The sequence below is a fragment of the Telopea speciosissima genome, chromosome 5, assembly GCF_018873765.1.
Source record: "Telopea speciosissima isolate NSW1024214 ecotype Mountain lineage chromosome 5, Tspe_v1, whole genome shotgun sequence".
Classification (NCBI taxonomy): Eukaryota; Viridiplantae; Streptophyta; class Magnoliopsida; order Proteales; family Proteaceae; genus Telopea; species Telopea speciosissima.
The window spans coordinates 34,729,352-34,755,641 of record NC_057920.1 but is presented as its reverse complement, the minus strand read 5'-3'; the positions used below and the strand labels follow the sequence as shown (position 1 = coordinate 34,755,641).

The following is a 26,290-nucleotide window of genomic DNA, read 5'->3' as shown; positions in this document are numbered from 1 at the left end:
GAGAAAGTGACTGACATACGGCCATTCCGGCTCTGGCAAGTTCATCCTAGGCACTGTTGGCCTTTGATAAAAACTCGTACTCGTGCGCCCAACGCGTTCTCCTCCAATGGCCTGGGGGCCTATTGATGGACCCGTCGTGGTGACCGACACGGTTGGATTCCCGATCTGCAATGCTGGAGCAGTAACCCCGTTCTTAGGAGGTGTGGTCCTAACCGTCGCGCCACTCAGGCGTGCTGGCTGGCTGGACGAACTAGCACAACTGGCCTGGCTAAAAGCGCCAGGGTAGGCTCCCTGAACAGGCAGCAGACCGATGCCGGTCCCTACCACACTGCCCACTTGTACGGCTGGGATCTAGCCTATGCGGAGTTGGCTCACCTATGGTGGTCGCTGTTGGGCCAGAAACATCGTAACCAACTCCTCAAAACGGGCCTGGGTGCCATTATAGGCCTGGGCCATGGAAGCCATGATAGCCTTCATGTCCTCTATCCCTGTTTGCAGATAGCCTTGTGTCTCAGCGGTGGTGCGGGCTTGCCCCTGCAACAGCGTAGTCACGAAAGGAGGAACAACAGTATCCAACTATTGCTCACCCTATGTGACTAGCTGATCAGCATTTCCACCATCAGACTCATTAGTTCCACTATCTTTGTTGCGTTGACTCGCTCTGGTATCCACCATCACTACCGAGTGTCCCACCTGGTGTGCCAAAAATGTTGTACTGAAAATCCTTCAGCCAGCGTGGTGTGGCTGGAATAGAATAAGACACCCTGCAAAGTTGTGGCAGCTTAGAGTTCTACTCGTGCCCCTGTACTTCGAGGACTTCTCAAAGATAACAGACCAAATGACCTTGACAATGGACTGGAATTGCACTTCAAATTACTTGACGTGAACAATCTACAGTGCAAATCGTAAAGGTGCATAAAGTAAAATACAAGAAAATCTTAAGTTCACACCACCATGAAAGGAAAAGAAAACAGTACAAGGAAAATAAAGATAAGTAACATGCAGGTTTGTTGTGTGATTGATTGATCCTTCTTCCTTGCTCCTCCTATTTATTTTATATGGTAAGGGTAACTGTAAGGAACGGTCTCCTTGATTATCGGTCACAACCGCGCCATGTTCAGGCTAACACGTTTTCCCAGCCCAAACTGCTAAAAACCGTCATTAGTACTAATCGTCCACCGTCTTGGCCGATAAAACCAACTTTAATCGAAAAGCGCCATGATGCCTTGATCAACCCATTTGGTCGAGGTGCCCTGTGGCCGAGTGCCTCCACTTGACCGTGAAGGAGTGGAGCAAAATCTGGGTGTAAATAGTAAGCAATATAGTTTTTATTTGCATAAAAAGAATAAGGACCGAGTCTAGTCATATTTTAACCTAGCTGAGTCTACATGACTCTTGATCAAGCCTTGTGAATTTTTGAGTCAATTAGAACGCATCAAAACCTAATTTTTCAACTATGCTTAAACAGTAAAATTATTTCAAAGAAAGAGGGAGTGGGGGGGAGGGGTTGAAGATGGTATTTAAGAGGTTAAAGAAAAAAAACCTAATTTTCTATAAATCATGCTGCCAACAAGAAGGGAATGAGAAATTGGCAACCTAACCTTTACCCAAAAAAAAACAGAAATTGACACCCTAACCAAAATCTCCAAAAAAATAAAAAAATCCCCTCGTACCCTTGGGTTCAAGCCCTGACCAACCAGACTACCGGAGAGAAAGCCGATGAAGCTAAGATCTAAGATTCTGATTTTAGTACAAAACAGAAATTAAATTAAAAAAGAATAAAAGGAAAAAAAAAGAAGATGAAAGAAAGCCCTTGCAGAATTTAAGCAACCGACACAAACCAACACACGAGAAGAACGACGAAGACGAGGAGGACGACGAAGAAGATAATAAAACGAGGGTTTCTCTTCTTCTCTCTTAATCTATCGAATCAAGGTGCGTTATCTTCTATCAAACTTTGGTTTTTGGAGACAGATCTTTATTTTTTAAATTTCCCCTTTGAAAGTTTCGATTGGGATTCGACTTTGTGTTCAAGAATCAAGACTGTCGATGTTTGGTTAAATAGGCGCTGGAGAAACAGTTTGATTTTAAAAAAAATTTAATTATTCTATTTATTTTAACTAATTTGATCTTTTGGGTTTTTCATTTCTATACGGTTGTTTATGCTTTTGGTTTGTTTATATTAAAGAACGGTGATTTAATGGTGAGGGAGGCTTGTTTTGATCTCTGGAGTGAACGTTGAGGTTGAAGTGGGAGAGTTTGGATGGAAAAGAACAAGAACAGGACCGATTTGCTTGCTGCCGGCCGGAAAAAGGTTAACTCTCAATTACTTTGAACTGTGGATCTGAACTGAATATGAACATGTGCTAAAATTGAAAATTGAGACCCAGTTTTTTAAATTTTGTCTTACTTGATATTTCCAGATTGGAGTTTAAGTTTACTTTCTTAATTTTGTGTATCAGTTACAACAATTTAGGCAGAAGAAGGAGACTAAGAGCGGTAGTCATGGAAAGTCTTCTCACAAAAGTAGTAAGTCGGACCATGACGTTGATGGTGAACTGCGACCAATCGCGGATAAACAATCAACCCCGTCCACGGTTGCTGAAACGGGCGCTGCATTACAGGCTGCTGCTGATGTGGAGCCTGTTGATTCCGTAATTTTGCAGGGTACGGGGAATTCACTGGTCCCTGAAGCAGATGTGTCCTTTGTTAATCCATCTGTATCAACTGTTGCTGTAGATTCAGGCAGTGGGGAATCTGTACAGGCCATTGATTCTTTGTTGGAATCTAAGGCTGATAGTGAGGTGGCACCAGCTCCATTAGCCTTGCTGGTGGGGGTTGAAGGGGAGGATGTGTCGGTGCTTGTTACTGCTGATGCTGAACCTGCTGGCTCACATTCCATAGGGGATTTGGTGACCCTCGATGCTAATGCATCAATTATTAATTCATCCAGCTCACCTGCTGCTTTAGAGTCTAGCAGCAGGGTCTTTCCTTCATCAACTGATGATGCTAACACAGAAGGTGAAGTTGATGTCCCAGTCTCAGTTGTTATGGAGGGATTCAACATGGACATATTTGGCCAGGCTGATGAGGCACAAATTGATTCTCTGGAAACATTGGGTAGGGAAGTGGCGGGGGGAGGGGCATCCTCAAATGAAGGTGAGTTGGTTCCTGTGGATGTGGAGGTCAGTGACAGCATTACTGCTCCAGTTCAAGTGGAGGGGGCCAATCTGGGGGAGGAAAAAGTGTCTTTTTCTTCACCAGAAGATCATCACAGCTTGTCATTGGTCCAAGCAAAGGAAGATCAGGTAAGGGACATAGGTCATACTCGTGTATTTGTTATCACTAAAGTTACATTAGTTCTTTCCTTAATTATTTGCAATAGGGAAGAGTTGGGTATATTAGGAAAGTAATTTGTGAATTTGATGTATAATTAGATTCTCATTTGTTGCTGGGTAGGGGCAATGCAGGAAGCGGACGGTATGGGTTCAATTCAATTTGATGGAAACGTTGAAGAAACTCATGAATCTTTATATGGTGGTGAAAATTCAGAAGTTGGATCTGTGAAAGTAGAGCTTGAAAGAGATTGGCGGCTTGTTGAATCTGCGTGTCTGGAGAATGGTGATCCTGCAGAAGCAGCTGCAGCTGTGGAGCATATGAAGCAGGAAACCCATGAAGCAGAACAAACCACTGAGGTGTATGGTGTTAATGTTTCTGCTGATGCTACCTACAAATTAGAAGGATATTGTGTGGGAGATGGCCATGTTTCTGCAGATGCAAGTGAAGTAGCAGAAGAAACTTCCCCCACAGATCATACTGATCCTCAGGTGATGTTAAAGGCACAGAAGGACAATGCAGTCACAGTTTCATCTTATGAAGAAAATTGGGAAACACTGCATCCATCACCTGATTTAGAGACTGAACCAAAAGAACAAGCTCAAAGAGTTGTGGAGAAGGCAAAGACAGGTATTGAAGTGTATGTAGAGCAATATTTTTCTGAGGGAGATGTTGTACTTGTTGGTGAAAGGCCTGCAAGGCCACTGGAAGCAAAAACAAAGGGTCTACCTGGAGGACAGACTGTATCTCTTGGCTCAGGTGATGTCTTTCAACTTGAAGAAGTGCTGAGGAGGCTTGATGAAGATGAATTTAAGTTTCTTCTCAAGTCCAGAGAATCATATTGTCTGGCATACTCAAGCGATACAGGTGCTTCATGTATACCAGGAAATGGTTCTGCTGATATTTTGGGGAGTCTTAAAGAACAACTCTACTTGGCAAATGTTGCAAAAGAAGTCCTCCACTTGCAGCTTGTGGAACAAGACAAGCAACATGTGGAATTTGATCAGTGCCGTTGTGAGCTTGTTGATGAAATATCCAAGCTCAGTGCTTCACTCAAAGAAATGCAGGAAAGGAATATGAGCCTCAGCAAAGAGCTTGTGGAGTGTCGGACTGAGCTTCAGGCTTCAACAGCCAGAGCAGTGGAGCTAGAAACTCAACTATGCACAAAAAGGGAAGAGGTTGAAGATATTTCTGTCAGTAATTTTGAACTGCAGACTAAACTGGAGAGGTCACAAGAGGAGTTGGAAAACCTGTTGACAGAATTGGCTAACTGCAAGGGTGTATTGGACTCTCTCCAAATGGAAAATGCCAACTTAAATGGGAGTCTTACATTGGTGACAAAGGAAAGAAAGAAGCTTGAAGAGGAGAATGAGTATCTCGCACATGAGAACAAAAAACAGTTATCTCAGCTTCTTGATCATCAAAAACAATTAGCTGTAGAACAGGGTAATCACTGGCAACTTGAGGTTAACCTAGAAGAAGCAATTGCTCGCCTTAACCAACTCACTGATGAATATATATGTCTCTCAAGCAGCCTAGACATACATAAAGTGAATCTTATATCAGCGATAGAGGAGAGAAAGAAGCTTGAAGAGGAGAAAGTGGATTTTCTGCATCAAAATGAGAAACTTTCAGCTGAGCTTGTTAACCATCAAGATCAATTAGCTACACAACAATGTGAACTCTTGCAACTTGGGGTTGATCTAAAAGAAGCAATAGCCCGCCATGAACAACTCACTGAGAAAAATATCGTTCTCTCAAACAGCCTAGATGCTCACAAAGCAAAACTAAAAGAGATCGATAATAAGCCTATGCAATTGTTCCCTGAATCCGAGGAAGGTGGGAATCAGCAAGAAGGTTCTAATGTGCTGAACATGATTCATGATGATGCAGTAGTTGATGAAGGTTCTCATCGAATTCCTGATAAACATGAGGGAGAGATTATCGGAAGACCTGCAGTTCTCACTGTTGTGGAATCTCTACTACCACTTGAACAGCTTAAAAAGAATTGCTTGGATGTTTGTGTTGGATTGAAGGACCACCTGGAGGAGGCTGAGGGAATAATGGATAAAATTGAAAGGGCAATTGAAGGGATGCACTCTCATTCAACAGCCTTAAGTAGGTCGGGTGGTAAAATTACTGGATCTGGGGTGTCTAAACTTATCCAAGCCTTTGAGTCCAAGGTTAGTCATGATGACAATGATTCAGAGCAGGTGCTTCTCACTGAAGGTGAAAAATTGATGGCAGGACCATTTAAGTTTGCAAAGGAGCAAATGGGGAATATGAGAGATATGTTGAAGGAACTGTACCAGGATGCAGAGAAAGCCAATGGGCTGTTCAGGGAAGAGCAAGACAATACAAAACTTGCTAGTGTTGCTTGCAATGAGCTCAAGGTTCTGTATGAAACTTTGAAGCATGAGATGAGTGATCTTGAAGTAGAGAATAGCGAGCTCAAGGTTCAGTGTGAAATTTCAAAGATACAATCCTTTGACATTGAAGCAAAAAACAATGATCTAATTAACAAGCTGAGTGTGTATCAGTCTAGAGTTGGTGATCTGGAAAGTCAGTTGCATGGAATACAGCAAAGTTCGGATGAGAAGGCCACCACAATCTTTAATGAAATAGAAAATCTGCAGAAAGAAGTGGGTAACATGGCATCTTCCATTGAGCAAGAATGGAGTTCTGCAGCTGTTACAATTTCCCAGGCAGTTGAAATGCTTGATAAATCCATTGAAAAATTGTTTTCCCCCATTTCAACTGGCTGTTCTAATGCCATGGACTTTGGTTGTCATGTTGTTGCTTCGGTCACAGTTGCAACAAAAGCAATTGAGGATCTGCACAAGAAACTTGAATTAGCAAATACAGATTGTGAAACACTTCGTTCTTTATATGTGGAATTAGATAAAAATTTTTCCGACTTACATGTGAGAAATGAATTGGCTTTTGGTGTTCTGGAGAAAATTCATTGGGAAATCAGAAAACTCCTAAATGACTCATGTAGAGGTGCAGATGAAAGTGATATGCATCTCAATGATGTCAAACTGCTTGATCCTCTAGAACTGACTTCTTATGAACCCCTCATAGAACAACTGTGCAAGTTACTGGGTGAAAGGCTGCAACTTGAGTCTGCCAGCAATGAACTTAAGTCCGAGTTAGTGAACAGAATGCATGACATCGAAGAACTGAACAGAAAATGTCTTGATTCAAAAGCTATTCTTAAGTTGGTGGAAGATGTTGCTAGTGTAGTTAAGCTGGATGCTGTGGAGGTTGATTCAGATAAGGCACCATTTTCGCTCTTGGAGTCTGCTGTCTCTGTTCTTCTTCAGAAATATCAAGAAGTTAATGACCACTTTAGCTTGTCAAGAGAAGATTTTGAATCCAAGGTGACAGAATTGAGTGAATTGCAGGCAAAGATGCACCACATTACCTCTGTGAATCATCGACAGGAAGATGAGATCTGCCTTGTGAAGGGAAGTTTACAAAAGATGGAAGAGGAACTCGAAGCTTTTCGTTCTGAATTACAAGTGAAAGTATCTGAACTTGAGCAGTCAGAGCAGAGGGTATCTACTCTAAGGGAGAAACTTAGTATAGCTGTTGCTAAAGGGAAAGGCTTGGTTGTGCAACGAGACAGTTTAAAGCAGTCCTTGGCAGAAATATCCACTGAACTTGAGCAGCGTTCTCAGGAACTACAGATTAAAGATGGAAGGATTCATGAGGTTGAAACAAAGCTTAAAGCTTATTCAGAGGCAGGAGAACGCATTGAAGCTTTAGAATCTGAACTCTCATACATTCGTAACTCTTCTACTGGATTAAGAGAATCCTTCCTTCTTAAAGATTCTGTTCTTCAGAGGATAGAAGAGATCTTGGAAGACCTAGAGCTCCCTGAGCCTTTTCACTGCAGAGATATAATTGAAAAGATAGATTGGCTGGCGAGATCGGTCAATGGGAACTTGTTACCTCTGACAGATTGGGACCAGAAAAGTTCTGTTGGAGGAGGGTCTTACTCTGATGCTGGTTTTGTTGTTATGGATGCCTGGAAAGAAGATTTCCAGCCATCCTCAAACACAGGAGATGATTTTAGAAGACAATACGAGGAGCTTCAGAGTAAATTTTATGGCTTGGCTGAGCAAAATGAGATGCTGGAACAATCATTGATGGAAAAGAACAACGTTGTCCAGAGGTGGGAAGAAGTATTGGACAGAATCAATATGCCTCTGCAGTTGCGGTCGGTGGATCCAGAAGATAGGATTGTGTGGTTAGGAAATGCACTCTCTGAAGCTCACAATGATAGAGATTCTCTCCAGCAGAAAGTTGAAAACTTTGAAGCCTATTGTGAGTCACTCAAAGCTGACCTGGAAGAGTTACAAGGGAAAATATCTGATCTTGAGGCTTCTGTTCTCGTGGTAACTCGGGAGAAAGAATTTTTTTCTGCTAGTCTGGAGAATCTCAGCAGGGAACATGATAAAGTCTCAAAAAAAGCAGCTGAATATGAGCTTGAGAAAAATTATTTGCAGAATGAAGTAACAAGCTTGCAAGCAAAATTGGTTGAAAAGCTTGAGAATGAGGAGTGTCATCAAAATATTGAAGTTGAGATTGGGAAACTACAAGTTTTGGTTAGTGATGCATTACAGTGTCATGGTGCTGATGATGTGGCGTCTACCGGTAATAGTGCTGCGAGCCTAGAGGGATTACTGAGGAAGCTTATAGACAATTACACAACCCTAACCTCAGAGAAACCTATGCTTAAAGAGACAGTGAAGGGGCATGATACTGAAGAAACTGATATGGCAGCAGATGCCAACGAGAGTGATGCAGTGGTTTTGAAGAAACAGCTTCAGGATGCTGTGGGTAATTTGTCTCTTGTGGAGGAGGAGAGGAATGCGATTATAGCGAACCATAAATCTTTGGTTACTGAAGTTGAAACACTGAATAGACAAAAGGATGATCTCCAAGAGAGACTTAATCAGGAGGAACAGAAATTGACTGCTACTAGGGAGAAGTTAAATGTGGCAGTTAGAAAAGGAAAGGGATTGGTGCAACAAAGAGACACTCTGAAACAAAACATTGAAGACATGAATACTGAAGTTCAACGCTTGAAGGGTGAGCTTGTCCACAAGGAAAATGCTCTTGTCCATTATGAACTGAGGATCAAAGACTTGTCTACCTATGTGGAGAAGACAGAAGCTCTAGAATCTGGGAGAATTCTCTTAGGGAATCGTTTGGAGGAGCTTGAGCACATATTGCAGAAGAGGGAACAGACTTTGAGCAGGTTGTTAAATACTTTACATGCCATTGACCTTGGTGATGAATATAATAATAATATTGATCCTGTTGAGAAGTTGGAACAAATTGGGAGACTATGTGGTGGTTTACGTGAGGGTATGTCTTCTGCAGAGCATGAAGCAAGAAAATCTAAAAGAGCGGCAGACCTCCTTGTAACAGAGTTGAATGAGGTCCAAGAAAGAGCTGATGGCCTCCAGGAGGAGCTGGCAAAGACAGAGGCTCTTGTTTTGCAATTGTCGAAGGAAAGAGATATAACAGAAACTGCAAGAGTTGAGGTTCTTTCACACCTTGAAAAGTTAATCAGTGAGAACTCGGAAGAAAGAAAGTACCAATGTGCGGAAATCATGAAATTTGAAGCTGCTGTTGATCAACTCAAAAAGGGGTACTTTGGTTTTGGTTGTCTTATTGAAGATGTTTTCTCCAATGGGCAGACGCTTTTATACAATCTAGAGGCTAGCATGCAGTCATGGTTAAAACAAATTGATGGTAATGACTTGGTAGACCTACATCTTCTCAAACCATCTGGTGGCATTTTCTCTGATAATTCACTAAATGAGGTAATTTCTGTGCTGATCTTTTCATTCCTGGTTTGGTTTGTATGGTTACTATGCTTATCCATGTGAATTGTGATCAGTAACTAAAATTTTATGAACAAAGATTCATATTAGGATTCCAAATAATGGGTCATTAAAGTCGGGGTGCATAATGCAGGTTAGTTCTGCATCAGAACCTTAGTTAGTAAGTTCGGGAACGGCAATTGAATGGGAATGGATACGTTCGGCAATTAAACGGACTAGATGACAATAATACTTCTTAAAAATCCAGCGTAATAAAACTCATACGGCAATAATACGATACGTGTGTAATATGACCGCTCTATAAGCAAAAATACGGGCATGTATTCACTATGTAATAGACATGCACCACCTAATAAACAAAAGGGTAAATTACACATCACCCCCTGGTTTTCAAACAAAACTCAAATCATCCCCTGGTTTTAGAAAACACTCATCCGTCTCCCTCTACAATAACGGTGTTAGTCTGCTGTTAGTTATTGATTTGAAAGGACTATTTTACCCTTGTACTAAAACATTAGAATTAAATTTACAATACTGCCCTTCAAAATCTATGTTTGGATGTCAAGGGTAGTTTAGGGATTTAAATTTATTTAACTGGCTGACATCATCACTTAACAGCATAAAACTAACGGTAGGGGCTAATTTGTCATATTGGGGTCTAATACAGGGGGTGATTTGAGTATTTCCAAAAACCAGGGGTGATTTGAGTTTCGTTTGAAAACCTGGGGTTGACGTGTAATTTACCCTAAACAAAATAATAGCATATAGACAATGATTTTAACAAAAAGAAACCGCGCAACTAAAATAAACACAATATAATATCCCCGATTACATCTCATAAGATTATCATTTAACAAATTAAAATTAAAATATCAGTAAAAGTATCTCATCAGACAAAAAAAAAAAAAAAAAAAAGACTATGTGTTCTAGAACTCATCTCTAAGATGAGCTCACATCAATTAACTAACATCACCAATGGAAGTTCATTTACCTTAGTAGCAGGTTAAATAATTTATACAGTCATATGTAGAGCTCAAATGACCTGCTGCCAAGCTTGTGCTTAATGTTCTACTACTTCACATGGCATTAGAATTATAGTCAATGATCAATTGCATCAAATAGCAGTATTGTCAACTCATGTTACTCGAATCATATTTGTTTATGAAAATTTTGTTCCTTGAATTAAACCACACAAAGATGAAGCAGAAGAAAAACAAACAGAGAAAAAGAAGAGGAACGACTTACAGAGACAAGGAAGAGAGAGCCTCAGATTGAGTGTTCCCACCAGGCCACCACTGCAATCACCGCTGTAACTGTTTGGCGAACGGAGACGGAGAAGAAGAAGAGGATCAAAGCTTGTCCGCCTCTGCAATCACCGATTTACCCAACTGCAATTAACCGGCCACCTGAACTGAAATGGGAACGGATAATAGGAAGGGGGCAGGGGGTATTCAGCCTCAAAGGAAGTCTCACCGGCCACCTGAACTGAAATGAAAACAGAGATGAAGAAGATGAATGGAATGGGGGCAATCGGTGGCTAGGGTTCGAACAGAAGAAGACTAAAATCGTATTATGCGAGAGTTTTGTTTTGCGTTTTTTTTTCTTTAAGTTTTGAGTTTTTTTTTTTTTAAATTTTTAATTTTTATAACAAAACTAAACTAAAGTTAAAAGTATTAAACGCGTTTAATTCGTGTTTAATACGTGTATAATACGGGTGCACTTAAAAAACGAGTTTTTTTTTACCATATATACGGAAATATATGGTAAAATATGTTTTTTTGAATTAAATGTTCATATACGCGTATCATAAACGAACTTACTAACTAAGATCAGAACTGAATAGATCAGGGTCCAGAAATGAATTTGCAGTCCCAGGTTCAGATACATCTTGATTCACTTCCTAGTGAGACCCAAATAGATCTCAAAATGGTCTCAAGCCCCGTTCTGAGCTAAATCATAGAACAAACCTGATATTGTGATCTGATACGGCTAAAACAGTAACAGATTGGAGTGGATGTTAGATCTAACCTACTCTATTTTATTCCTTAGGAAAAATTCCTGAAGGCATAAGGCTAAAACCAACAGAGCTTTCCAATAAGCAGGCAACTGCTTAAGCATAGGCCTCAAAGAGCAGGACACGTGGCTGAGCACCTATAAGAGAGCCTTATAGCCTATGCCAGAGCATTTGTGTGCTTTGTGTATGTGTTGTGGGGAGTAATGTATACTGTTAAGTTGGAAATAGTGAAGTATATATATCCCATTTTAAGTTTAGGGAAACTGCTCAAGATGACTATGCTTTTCTGAATAGTTCTCAGAATTTAGTTTTCTAATTTGCATTTAGCAATGTTTGTCATCTATCAATCTGTTTGAGGTAGGTCCAATGTTGTCTAATTCCTAGGAGGTTTGCCCAAGTAATTGAACTGGAAAAACTCTAGATTAGTGCTCCCATTATCTTTCGATAGAGCGTGTTGCTTTGGTACCACTTGGTGTAACTGATTCAGATAAAACACAATTGGGCTTATTTTATTGGATATAAGCTTTTGGTTGGGTTGTGTATATGTTGGGCCTTTAATCCAATGTGTTTTCATTATAATGGGTTGCATTAATGGGCCTATAATATGGTTGGAAGCTAGGCCTACGAAATTAGTTAAGTAAATATCTTTATGTCACATGGATCCTGCGCCCAGACACATGAGCATGGGAAATTACCGCTCCGCTCTCTGTGAAATAAAAAATCTCATCCATATTAGTCCCACTCTGAAGTTGCAAACATGGATCAGTTCAATATTTATCATTCATGTGAATAAGATTTAGGCTACGTTTGGTAAATGTCTGAACAAAGAATGCCCGTTCTTGACTAGAAACGTTCTTTGGCGTTTCTGGTCTGAAACGGCTTTCTGAGACCGAAAATGATCGTTTGGTAACGGTCTCAAGAACGCCGTTCAGAACGAAAATGGTGTTTGGTATAATCTGTTCTTCCCTATTTGACATTAATTACAATAATGCCATCCTTATAGAAAATAATGTCTCTCTCACTTAACAAACTTAAATTAAAAATATCTTATAAATTTACACATTTAACATAAATTAAAATATCTAATAAATTAAAATAATGTCTCTCTTACTTAACAAACTTAAATTAATATGCATTTTACTGACATTTCATCGATTGAATAGAATTGTCATGTAGAAATTATGGGTGGACCCCTCACCCCATGTGTTGGTGGATACATTGGCCTTCTTAGCCAAAAAAAAAAAAAAAGATGCATTGGCCTTTGTGTGAGAGAAATTGTACCTTTGAAAATTTATTTTTTCTCAATGATGTGATTATCTCCTTGTATGTTTTAGATAGCATAACATCCATCTGAGTTGTAACTTTCTTCTCCTAAGTTATGCTTTCTACATCAATACCTCCTATATCACCCTTCATCCTGCCAATCTCTCTGGCTTGTTTTCTTGATATTCCCATGACACTCTCAGCTGTAATTTTTCTTACAGTGGTTTTACTTTCTTTTAATTGACCATGCATAATTCCTTCACTTTTACCTCGATATAGGCTCCCTGATTGGGGGGGGGGATATGTAGGTTGGAACAACTCTAAAAACCTCCCGGATGGATCCCAAGTCAAAACCCCTCTCAGATAGTAACCCGAAAATTGTCTGAGAACTCAAGCTTCGTAGAATCACAACAAACTATAAGAAATAGTAGTTAATAGGAAGGATAAGAACCCTCTAAAAGATGGGAACAATCTGATTGTCGGCTTGGGGTTAATTTGAATAACAACGATCTCACGGGCAGAGATCTCAGAAACAGTAAATCAAACTCAATCAAGCCCACTGATTCCTCTTGAATTTGGAACTATTATAAGACTAGATAAGGCTAATAAAACCCCCCAAGTTTAGAACTCAATCAGATGGCTAGATATGAATTAATTAGGAAAACAAAAATCTGAAATCCCAAATTTGCAGGTTTGAAGTGATTTTTTTAATGGCAGCCAAATAACAGATCCATAGGTCTCCAAACCCAAGTCCAGTGGCACCCTAGGGGAGGCCTTTAATATCCCAAAGTTTCTCAGCAGACAGCCTAAGGGTTTGGGAATAATCAAAGAATAATTATATGCTGAAAACACAAAGAGAAAATTACCCAATTCCTGAGACACAAATGGGAGAAAAAATAAAGATCGTGTCCGATCTAAGTGACAGTAGGGACGAGAGAGAGAGAGAGAGAGAGAGAGAGAGAGCGAGACAGAGAGAGATAGAGGGAATGAGATAGTGAGAGAGAGAGAGAGAGAGAGAGAGAGAGAGAGGGCTAGTTCTAACCTTGAAACGGAGTTGCAGGTAGAGCCGTAGAGGTGAGCTCCTTCTGCTCCTTCTCTTCCCCTTCTCTTCCCCAAATGGTCGCAAGGCCTTCACGAGTTCACCATCTGGCATTCACGGGTTTTGGCATTTCTTTTACACTGTCTCATTCTCGTTCTTTACAAACCGTGTCTGAGGCGGTCTGTAAAGAACGTTCTTTGATGGAATCTTCCTTCCGGTTCGTTCTAAAAGACCAATAAAACGAACCAGCAAGCCAAACAAGATTTTATGTTTTTTTGTTCTCAAAGAACGGAAGAACGGCAAAGAACGCTGTTCCGACATTTACCAAACGTAGCCTTAGGGTATCAGAGTCACAAATTTTTTGACAGGTCTCAATTGGGTCCCTTAATGCCAATTGCAAATTATGAAATGTTATACCCGTGCCCAAAATCCAGGCTAATTTAAAATTTTAATAATTTGTGTATTGGCAACTGTCAACACCAGTGACCTTGGGTCATAGTAGTCAAGGATAGAATTATTGATCAAAAGGATGGGAATTACGCCTTGATGGGTGGTGAGACCATACAATGGTAAGCATATAACACTTAATATCATATATATATATATATATAAATGAGTGCGAGCCAAGATTTGGGAGTGATAGGCATTGAAAAAGCCTATCTTAGCAGGGGCAGTCAATTAGGCGGTTAAACCTGCTGATGCAACCACCTGTGCAACCGCCTGTATTGCGAGGCCCCAAAAGAAGTGGAATTCGTAGGGCCCACTTACCCTGTGAGTTTAGGTAGTGTGTTGGTGTCTCGAGCATTGCCAACCTTGACCGTAACCTCCCATACCTCGTGGAGTCGGATTGGGCCCGCGTTGCTCAACTTAACTATTAAATGGTTTTAGGACCTAAAGCTGTCAACCTAATGGACCATAAGGGCCATTTTAATTATAAAAGGGCATGAGCTCTTCAACCCATTTCATCTTTCCAAACCAAGAACGTGGGAAGGAGAGAAAGGAGAGGAGAGAAGAAGAAAAAGAAGAGAAGAGGAGGGAAAAGGGAAGGGAGGAAAGCTAGGGTTTCCAACCCCCTTTGGTTCCAAGCTTCATCAAGGTAAACCTTTTATGACAATTTCAATTTATCGCACTTGTCTACTTACACATTATTCTCCATTTTAGTGTTTATGCATGATAGAGAAAGTGTGACTCTATATTGCTTGTTTATTGGTTTTTTTTTTTTTTTGGTGTCCAAAAGTGTATTTCCATGTGTTTTTTTGGCCATTTTCATGCGTTTCTGCAATGTTCGATACTTATCTCCGATATGATACGATACTATACGATACAATACGTCTCTTAAAATCACCCGACCGATACGATACGTGATACCGGTACTTTAAACCCTGGTTACATCAAGAGTCAGATTTAAGTCCTTATCTATTTGCGCTTATCTTGGACGAGTTAACCAAAGACGTCCAATATGAGGTACCTTGGTGCATGCTTTTCGCTGGTGACATTGTTTTAATAGATGAGACAAAGGCTGGGATTAATGCCAAACTGGAGGTATGGAGATCATCCTTGGAAACAAAAGGTCTAAAAATAAGTAGAACGAAGATAGAATATATGGTATGTAACTTTAGCAACACCGGGACGGAGAATGAGGGGGTGAAAGTTGATGGGAGGGAGATTTCGCAAAGAAGCCATTTTAGGTATTTAGGGTTGATTATTAGTATGGAAGGTGATACAGAAGATGATGTCTTACAGAGGATTAAAGTAGGGTGGATGAAGTGGAGAGGGGCAACTGGAGTGTTATGTGATCGACGGATCCCTTTAAAATTTGAAGGAAACTTTTACAGGATGGTCATAAGACCGACTATGATGTATGGTGCGGAGTGTTGGGCGGGTAAGAAGTGTCATATAGATAAGCTAAGCGTAGAGGAGATGAGGATGTTGAGATGGATGAGTGACAAAACCAGGAAGGATATAGTAAGGAATGACCATATTAGAGATGGTTTGGGAGTAGTCCTGATTCAAGATAAGCTTCGAGAAAGTCGTTTGGGGTGGTATGGCCATGTCCATTGTAGGCCTTCGGACACCCCATGATATAGTCCTAGGTTTGAAAAGTCAAACTAGGAACTAAACAACCATGACCTGATGTGAATAATAATCGGGTAGGCCAAAAATATAATTTTTGATGAAATTAGGGTTAGGGTAATGTCGAGTTGATGTAAGGGAGTCTATTAGTGAGGGTCTTGAGATGTTTTGATGGATGGAAGTGTATTAACTTGATTGGGCAGCAAGTTAGTTTTAGAGTTTCAGGTTTTTGAAAAGTGGAAATTGAGGGTATCTAGGGTTTAGGATGGGAATCTTGGGAAGAGGTTTGGATTGAATATTCCTAGGGCTGAGAGGGAAATTCGATCCAAGTTTGAGAGATTTCTGATGGCTGGTTTGGTCTATGGAGAATTTAGGGTTTGGGAATGATGTTCAGAGATGGAGGGATGCTAGGGTTTGGGTTGTTTAGAAGATTAGAAGTAGAAGGAGGATGCTTCAATTCAAAGTTGTTGCAGAGAATCTTTAGCAGCAGCTTGAATGCTTGAAGAACTTGAATAAAAACCAGATCTTGAACTTGAATTTAAAGGAGATCTTCAAAGAACTTGAAGGAGAGCTTCAAAAGAACCACCCGGGCTTCACACTGCAAGGTGTCGATTGGATCAAACACCAATCCTACGAACGAACCACCTGGGCTTCCCACCCCAAGGTGTCAATCGGATCAAACACTGATCCCACCAGCCTTGATCAAACACAAGACAAAAATCTTCAATGGAGAAGAAGAGCAGCAAAAGTTTTTCATTAATATCAAAATTCGTGTTCAATGCTTGCCCCCCCTTACAACCTTATATAAAGACTCAATAATAGACTCCTAAAATGGAAAGGCCTAACCCAATCCTTAACCTACTAGGTAACCTAAACTGACTAGGAAACTGAAATAGTGAAGGAAATAGACTCAAAACATAGTTGGACTTATAGAGTCCTAACCCAGCCCAACTTCAATAGTCACATGACCATTTAACCGAGCCACATGCTCACTTAAGTGATCACATGATCACTAATTAAACTAATTAAAGAATCCTGTATGGAACCTCATTACCCATATTTTAGGCCCATAAAAGTGGCCTATTACATAGAAAACCCATGGGATCAAAGGCCCAACATGTATATAACCTAACATTAGACTTACTCCCCATCAAAATAAGCCTCTTTTGGGGATGTATCTGCATCACCCCAGTTCAGAGGAGTGACTTGATGATTCAGATTGAAGGTACTAAAAGAGCTAGGGGCAGGCCTAAAATGATCCTAGGAGAAGTGGTGAGAAATGACATGCATAGTTTAGGTCTTGTCTCTAGTATGACATCGAATAGAGCTGATTGGAGGGCAAGGATCTGTGTAGCCGACCCAAGCTAGTTTGTGTTTTTGACTTCTGTTACGATGTTGTGTTTCTTTTCTTCTACTTTGTTTTAACATTGTGCCGAAGGATCCGTGTAGCTTGACCCCATTTAGTTGGGATTAGGCTAAGTTGTTGTTTTCCCCTCGGAGACTACCCTAATTTTTTACGCTAAGGTGGACATCTTGGTTTTACTTTGATATTCCGTAGGCTTGGGGTGTGTATCCCTTGAACTTGGGCCACTAAGGCATACAAATACTTCGTGGCAGACTCCAGGAAACACTGCTTATTGTTTAACAGTTGCTTCTAATCTGGCTCCTGCTTGCCTTGACAAGAAAATGATATCCTTACTAAATTATTGGCAAATCCCAGCAAAGAGTCAACAAGGAGGAGTAGTAGTGCTGTCTTAGGTTACCAGAGGTGGGAAGCCTCCAAATGAAATTCACTTCATTCAGAAATTTTTCCAAACAGGTCTCACATGTTTGGGATTATATTGATTTGTATAAAAATCCCTCACTTGTCTCACTACTATTTAAAGTAGTATTAGAACTAAAACACTCTCACTATAGCTAATTAACTAATGATATATTAGTTTCCACTTTACAAAATACAGACTTGAAAAAATTACTAAGATACAACTACTTGCTGATGTGGAACCTGGGTTTGAAAGAACTTATTGGGTGGACTTTATAAGGGGATGGCAGAACTGTAAATATATCAAAACTTATAAAGGAATAATGGCTGCCTAACAGTAAATTAAGTGGAGTTTATAAGAGGATGGCATAGCTGTAATTAAAGAGAATATTAAATGGTAGCTTTAGATTGGATATAAAGGAATTAAGAATTATTTAGCAGTGGTTATCTTGGAAGCAAAGTTAAAAAAAAGGATAAACAGGAATAAGAAGAGAAGAGAGGGGCATTACTGGAATTTAAAGGATTAAAATAAGAAAATAAGAGGAATTGTGGGGAGGGGGATTCGGGAAAAGCAAGACGAGAGGTTGTCTTCAACCTCTGGTCGATAACAGAACCAGGCAGCAAGGATGTTGTGATTTTGAAGGGAAAGTTCTCCTCTCATGAGAAATCTGATCAGGTTGGGACTTTGGATTACAAATCGCAGCAAGGGATCCTCTTTGATTTAGTACCAGCAGATCTAACAGTTCAAAAAGGGAGGAGTGTAGGGCCTGCAACTAAATCTGGTGGTAGAGCAAAGGTATAGACTTGGGTAAGGGTTAAACTACACTTCAGAAGATGATCCAGGAGGAAAAGTTCCTACGGTTTAGGTCGCATATGGGAGGCCTTCCTTCATTGCTAATCTCAGACTCAATGAACAACTAATGAGAGAGTTTGATCAAGTCAGTTGCGGTTCAATCGGTTCGACAGTAGTAATAGGGTAGGGGTAAGAACAAAGAACAAGGAAGGAAGATCATACCTGAAATGACAGAGAAGATTATTAACTCGAAACTTTTCATTCCAAAATCCAACTTGAGAATCATTGGCTTACATGCTGTTATATAGAATCAAACAAAGAAGTTCGAATCCAATCCTAAAACTGAAACAGGATTCAAAATTAACTCAAAACTCAAGTTCCTACTAACTCCTATCCTTGACTAACTTCAACAAGATAAAATTTAAATTGCAACTTACATAAATAACCCTAATTAACCGACCGCCTAATTGCATCACTTATGCACATATCTGACAATCCGGCAATTGTCTTCTTTTTTAAATGATAGATTACAGGAGTGTTGACTATACTGTTGAGTACTTATTGATGATTTATAATCTGTAGGAGCAAGCTTTTAAAAGACAGTATTTAACTGTTGTATCCATATTGGTATTGTAACCTTATCTCGTGTCTCTGTGAATTGTTGGATCTACACTATTTTATTATTCCCCCTCCTTGGATGAGCCGATTGATGTAGTTTAAGAGAGCAAGAAGGGAAGCAGCAAACCAGGCCATCAAACTGGACCAAGAATGGGTTAATAGGCTTAATTTGAGTGCCCAATGGTTGTATGGGCCATGGACTTTATATTTTTGGGTTTAGTTTTGCAATTGGTCAATTCTATGAGCCCAAATATTAGGGATTTAAGAGCTATACGGGATTAAGTAGTTATTGATGTTTCTTAGTCATTAATGTTAAAGTGTATCGAGTGTTTAGGGCTGGAGATAATCTAGACTAGGATATTCTAATATCCTAGTCGAGATTCCTTTCTAATTAACTCCTATTTCTATTATGGTGTACACCTTGGTTTAGTTTATTTTCTATTTTATATTTATGGATCCTAATAATTAGGAATACTCTTTTGTAATCTGAGTATAAATAAGACAATAAAGGGGGGGGTACTGTTATGCCCGATTATTGCAACCAACAGTCCCCTTTCCTCTTCTCCATCTCTCTCTTTTCACTCTCGGTTCTGGTATTCTAGTGTTCTGATTTGCTACATGGTATCAGAGCACAACCATTAGGTTGTTGTCACTTGTGTGTTCTGATTTGAGAGTCTTCTAAAGCCGTATTTTCTTCAAGGGGTGCAGCATCCTAAGTTGCATATTACTATGGATTAAGCCGTAGATAGAATTTTCAATTGAAAACTAAGGGTTTACTATACTACTACTGCTTACCTGAAGTACAAGATCGATAGGAGAATTTCAAGTTGAAGCTGCTTATTTGACATTACTTCTATTTCTAATTCTGATCCAGTCAGTGGATCGATTCTACACTTGAAGATTGCAGATTCAACCTATTTTGCGAGGGTTTTTTACCTTCTATTCCATGCGGTTCCCTATTAAGGGCTTAATATTAGGTGATTTTGTCTCCAATTGATCCAATATCTGGTTCCCTTCTTCAGGTACAGCCTTCGATTCCTATTTTCCACTGATATTTGGTTGAGTGTGGGTTTTTCGAAACCCAACTCTGTTGATTGACTTGCTGCTATTAATTTTGGGTTTTCAAACCCTACCTTTGCCATCACTGCTGCTACCGACTGGTTTTCTGCTAATTTTTTTTGGGTTTTCAAACTCTAACTTTACTATTACTGCTGGAAGTTTTGGGTTTTGAAACCCTATCCCTGCTGGTGGCTTTATTGTTACTATTTTCGGGTTATTTAACCCTAATCTGGGGTTTTTTAAGAAGCCGATTACCTCATTAATTACTGCTGCTGTTGGTGGTGATTGTGAATTTGTGATACTGTTTTTTGGGTCATTTGTTACCCTAAGCTGGTTCTATTCAAGAACCAATTGCAATACTACTGCTGCTGCTACTGAGATTTGTTCAGCTATCCTTATGGCTGACCCTAAACTACCATTGGACAATGTCCAAGTTCAGATTACTACTATAACACTCTTCGGAGTCTCCAACTATCTTTTATGGGCCCAGGCTGTGCTTATATTCATGCCAAAGGAAAAATAAAATACATCACTGATGATTCTCCTACTGCTTATCCATAGGATCCTGCTTCAGTTACAGCTCATGATGAGTAGATGCGTGAGAACTCTATTATTAAAATATGGCTATAGAACAGTGTTTGAGCCTACTATTGCATCCAATGTGATGTTTCACACCCTTGCCAAGGATGTCTAGAATGATTTGCGTGAAAGTTTTTCTCAAGAAAAGAATATCTCCCACATGTATGATCTCTATGAGAAGATTTTCACTTTCCAACAGGGAGATAAATCCTTGAGTGAATACTTTGACAGTTATAAGGGCATGGTTGAAGAACTCCAGATACATCAGCCACACACTACCAATTTTGATTGGTTAAAACAACAATAGGTTGAGTTTCATGTTGCTAAATTTTTGGCTGGATTGCACACTGATTATCAGTCTGTGAAAGGTCAAGTACTCACAAGGGAGAAAGTTCCCTCTCTCAGTGAAGTGTTTTCCCGTATCAATCGCCTAGGTAATCCATCTAAATCTGATACTACTACCAAAAAAAGTTCAGCCTTTGTTGCTAATCATGGTCGAGGACGTGGTCGTGGCCGTGGCACTAGTGGAAGGGGTACGACTCAATGCAATGGCATTTACAACTTGGTTACCCATCTTTACCTAAACTACAGTTAATGGTTCCTAGTTGCAAGCCTACCTCTCGTCTTGAATGTGAAGCTTGCGAATTGTGCATACATCACCATGCCTCTTTTCCTGCTGGTATTTCACCTAGAAGTTCTTCATTGTTTTCTTTAGTGCATTCTGACATTTGGGGGTCCGTATTGTGTCCATAATATATTAGGCTTTTCTAGTTTTCTGGACGATTACTCTCGTTCCGATTGGGTTATTTGTTGAAAGATCAGACTCAATTTGTTACTAAATTAAAATTTTTTTATCAAAAAATAAAAACTCAGTTTGACAAGTCGATTAAAGTTTTTCGTTCTGACAATGCTCTTGAATACAAATAAACTGAGATTTCTGATTTTTGTCTTACTCATGGTATTGTTCACCAAACTAGTTGTTCGTACACCCCACAACAAAATGGAGTGGCCGAACGCAAAAATAGACATTTATTGCCTAATTGGAGGTGGCCCAGTCCGTTATGCTCCACATGAATGTACCCAAACGGTTTTTGGGGTGATACTGTTCTCACAACTTGTTATCTTATTGATCGTATGCCATCGTCTGTTTAAAATAATAAAATCCCTTTTTCTCTTCTTTACCCAGATCATCCTTTGTTTGCTTCTCCACCATGTGTTTTTGGCTGTGTATGTTTTATTCATATCCTTCATCCTGTCGTTGATAAGTTATCCCCTCGGTCTATTAAGTGTGTTTTTCTTGGTTACTCTAGGACCTAGAAAGGATATAAATGTTTTGATCCGATTTCTCATAAAGATTTGGGTATTCTCAAATATTTTCTTGGTATTGAAGTTTTGCGTAGCAAGAAAGGTACTAGCTTATCACAGAGGAAATATGTCGTTGACCTTCTATCTGAAATTGGGATGACGGCTTCCAAACCAGTTGATACTCCCATGGATCCTCATAAAAAACTTGGATCCAGTAAGAGTGAAGACTTTATAGATGTACATCAATATAGGAGACTAGATGGAAAACTCATTTATTTGGCTGTTACTCGACCAGATATCTCCTTTGCAGTTGGAGTTATTAGTCAATTTATACAAACACCAAAGAAGATTCACGGGGATGTTGCTTGCCGTGTGCTACAATATCTAAAAGGTGCTCTTGGCAAAGGTCTCATTTATTGCCCTAATCGAAATATTAACCTAGTTGGGTTTTCTGATGCTGATTGGGCTGGTGTTGATGGTAATAAGAGCTCCACGATTGGTTATTGCACCTTTGTGAGAGGTAACTTAGTCACCTGGAAACTAAAAACAATCCATCGTTGCTAGATCTAGTGTTGCAGCTGAGTATTGAGCCATGACACATACTACCGCTGAGTTGATGTGGGTAAAGTCACTATTTTAGGAGTTAGGATTTACTGTCACTCGGCCTATGCAGATGTTTTGTGACAATCAAGCCACCATTTATATTGCCAGTAATCCAATGTTTCATGAGAGGACAAAGTACATTGAAGTTGATTGTCATTTTGTTCAGGATGTTGTCATGAAGAAGTTGATTTCTACACCATTTGTTTCCACTACTAATCAACTGGGTGATGTGTTTACTAAGCCTCTGTTTGGTCCTGCTTTTTGTAGGAGTTGTTCCAAGCTGGGTTTTGGTGATCTGTACAGCTTGAAGGGGGGGGGGGGGAGGGAGTGTTAAAGTGTATCGAGTAATTAGGGCTGGAGATAATCTCAACTAGGATATTTTAATACCCTAGTCGAGATTTCTCCCTAATTAACTTCAATTTCTATTATGGTTTACACCTAGGTTTAGTTTACTTTCTATTTTATATGTATGGATCCTAATATGATTAGGAATCCTCTTTTGTAATCTAGTATAAATAAGACAATAGGGGGGGGGGGGGGGCGGCTGTTATGCTCGATTATTGCAACCAACAGGCCCCTTTCCTCTTCTCTTCTCATTCTTGGTTCTGGTGTTCTAGTGTTCTGATTTGCTACAATTAAGAATATTAGATTTCTATATTTTGAGTTTCTATTTTCAGTTTTAGAAAGTAGACTTTCTGTTTTATGTAATAGCAATAATGGAGTCTTAGTTTCTAATTTGTAATGTTTCTAAAAGAGAGATCTTAGAATAGGAGTAGTTTCTATTTTCAAAGTTTTCAATCTTGTAATGGTTGCTTTGTTATTTAATAAAGAGAATGGCTGACAACGGCCACAATTTGAGTTAAAAAAGAAAAAAGAAAAGAGAAAGCTTGGCCTAGAAACCTGTGAGATGCAGCTTGCTGCGAGAGACAGCCAGGGTGGGAGGCCCTTGTGGAGTGGGTGGAATACCTACATATCCTTCTTATTCCCCTCTTCTCTTTTGTTTCTATCTTGCTTCCATCGCAACTTAGATTTATTGAGAGTACCTAGATGTACTGTTGCATGCTCCATCAACCTTGTGATGCACTGAAACCTTGGAAGCAAGAATACTCCTTGTGGCACCTTCCAATCTGGTTTCCTAGACAGCAACTTTCTGGGTGGTTTTTTTCTCATTCAGCCAGTCGATTGAGTCCAGGTTTTGATATGATATTCCCCTTGTTATCGACCACCTTCAATTATAGCTTCTTTGTCTTACAGTGGCTGGATCTCCCTGAAGTATACAGTTACTAATTCTGATTCTTTACCTTCTATTTTGAAACTTCTGGATTATCTCATGATCTAGCCATTAACTTTGGCTGGGGTTTTAAAGAGATCATTTTCCAAAAGTTGCCTACCTTCAACTGGAAGTATCTGGCCATCAAAGTCTGCTACTTTCTAATTTGGCAATCTGGTGTGTTAATGAGTTTTGAACCTTTAGCTACTTTCTAATTTGGGAATCTGGTGCATTAATGAGTTTTGAACCTTTTTCTGTTTCAGTTCATAGTGGGTTTCGTTCTACTACTGTTCTGTGGTTGGATTTCTATCAACATTGTCAGACCTGAGGATAGGGGTGTGCGTTCAGACTTCATTATTGACCTGCTGTCATATTATTCCCTTTTTTCTGCTGCTGGGTTCGAGTTTAATCCTATTGTTAAAAGCACCTGAGATCCTGCTATAGGGGTTAGGAACCTTTACTGTAAAAGTAGCAGAAGTGGACGTTTATTTAAAGGGATGGGCGTGACGTAGGGTTTTAACTTATACTTGAAAATTTATTGAAAGAAATGTAAAGGTTTTCTTTTACCTTGTGACGTAAACGACCTTGTGGCCTTTATTTCTTTTCTATGATATTATCAACTCTTTTGGATTCTCCAAGCTTAAACTGGACAGCAAAGGATACTCCTAGATTGCTATTACAATGACAAAATCCTACTTTCTAAAACAGAAAACCGGAATTAGAAACTACTTAATCAACTAGTATTTACAAGAAAATAGAAGGTAATCAAAATAAAAAGTAGATATTAAACTAAAAGATCTCAACAACAGCTGCCATTCTCCTTCACACAAGCTGTCAGTCCCTGTGTCCCACCAAATCTTCTAGAAGTCTTCTTTTGCAAGTAACAAAACCTCCATACATAATCTAAGTCATAGTTATCAAGGCGGGAAGGCGACCATGGCGTTTTACAGGGTAGAAAAACAAGGCGACACCGCCATGGCGGCAAGGTGCCCGCCATGGCATCCAAGGCGACCAAGGAGTCTGGACGCCGTGGCGTTGCCATGGTGACGCCTTGATAACTATGATCTAAGTTGGGCCCACAAAATCTGATAAAATGTCTTCTTTAATCATGTTGGATAATGATTATTTGGGGCAGAATCTGGCTGGACTCATGGGCCTAAACATGGCCTAAACAAATCAACTTATAGGCCTGCAACACTGTTCATGTGAACAGTACCACGTGAACAGTGTTCTGTGAGCAGTAAACTCCTTGAACTGGACTGTCTGGACATACTTCTTTTTTTGATCTGCATCAACTTGCCCTGCCATAGAAAAAAAATTGACCTCGAGTTTTAGACATTTGAACTATCACCTTGTCGTGATGAACATAACAGAATTCCGGCAACTCTCGAATGTTTGGAATGTAATCTGCAAGACGTGGCTCTCTCTTCTCGAAAAATTCAGGTGGCATGATGAACACGACTTGATCAACTTCAGAATCAGACATGTACTCTTTGGTCTTGTCCATGGAGTCTTCTACAGTTGTGTCTTCTATTTTCTCAACCTCAAACTCGAGCTCCTGATGTTCTTCTTCCTTCTTGTTCTCAGTCACCTTAGTTGTTTCTTCAACCACTACGTCAATTGCAGTGTTAAGTCTCTCATCGTCCACTACTTCAGTAAGTCTACTTTGATTTCTTCAACGTAGACCTCTTCAGTAGGACATTCTACTTGTTGCTCTTCCACTTTCAAATAATGCATGGCTAGGTCAATGAAGGCCTAACGTACAGTAGGATCGTAGGCACAGCCAACAGTAGGCTTTAACGAATAGTTCCAGCAACAAAATAATAGGAAAAACACCTAAAACAGTAGGTTGTCGATAGGATCCTTGAAGGGGTGTTCCAACTCTCTGTCTTCAGCACACCATAGGGAACTGATGGAACATGCAGTCAGCAAATAAAATTCTCCAGCAGGTCTTGGTATCACTCAATAATTCTCAGTTGCAGGGGTAATTAAAAAAAAAAAGAAAACAAAATAGAAGATGGTAGAGAAGAAAAGGGAAAAGAAGGATATGTAGGTATTTCACCTAATCATAGAGAAGGCATCCCACCTATCTTCACAAGGGCCTCTCACGCAAGGTCTCTCACCTCACACTGCCTCACTAATGTAGTCCTAGATAGGTAGGAGACCTACTAGGAGCCAGACAACAGGATCAATAGCAAAAGGGGTTGCTGATTCGAATGGACAGCACTAGGATTTAGGTTAATTCTAGGGTTTAGGATGGGAATGGGTCTTATATGGCTTTAATATGCAGGTCTAGGGGATTATTATGGGATAAAAATAATTGGATTTGGTTAAGTTTGAAAAATCTGCAGAATTAGGATTAAGGTTTCGGGTTTTAGGAATTAGGAAATAGGCTGCATTTAGGGTTTCTGCTGGGAATTTAGGGCAGGTTTTTGGATCGAGTATAGGGGACAGTGAGACGGTAGATTGACCAGGTTTGGGGCTGGTTCTGATGGTTAGTTATGGCTGGACAGATTTTAGATGGATTAGGGTTTTGGGGGAATCGATGGAATTAATGGGGGAATGGGGCTGTGAGTGATTCAGGGTTAAGAAACTCAAATAAAATAAAAAAGGGGGGGGGGTGTTAAGGTTAGGGGAAAAAGGGAATAACTAAATTAACAAACAACTCACCGGATTTGCAAATCTGCAGTAGCAGCAAGTTGAGGAAGCTTGATT

The 26,290-nt window shown here is 39.9% G+C and overlaps 1 protein-coding gene across 4 annotated transcripts in view; it reads left to right on the top strand.

Annotated features, from left to right (window-relative positions):
* The first annotated feature begins 1,784 nt into the window (after window positions 1-1,784).
* Window positions 1,785-26,290, top strand: part of LOC122661162 (centrosome-associated protein CEP250) — a 40,545-nt gene continuing 16,039 nt past the window's right edge. For 2 of the 4 annotated variants that reach the window (XM_043856494.1, XM_043856492.1), the window contains exons 1-4: window positions 2,006-2,065; window positions 2,189-2,314; window positions 2,463-3,308; window positions 3,471-9,176. In XM_043856494.1, the coding sequence (XP_043712429.1) occupies window positions 2,264-2,314; window positions 2,463-3,308; window positions 3,471-9,176 (6,603 nt within the window). In that variant the 5' untranslated portion in view covers window positions 2,006-2,065; window positions 2,189-2,263. Of the gene's footprint in view, window positions 1,936-2,005; window positions 2,066-2,188; window positions 2,315-2,462; window positions 3,309-3,459; window positions 9,177-26,290 lie in introns of those variants that run through there. The other 2 variants (XM_043856493.1, XM_043856495.1) reach the window with 2 other exon arrangements.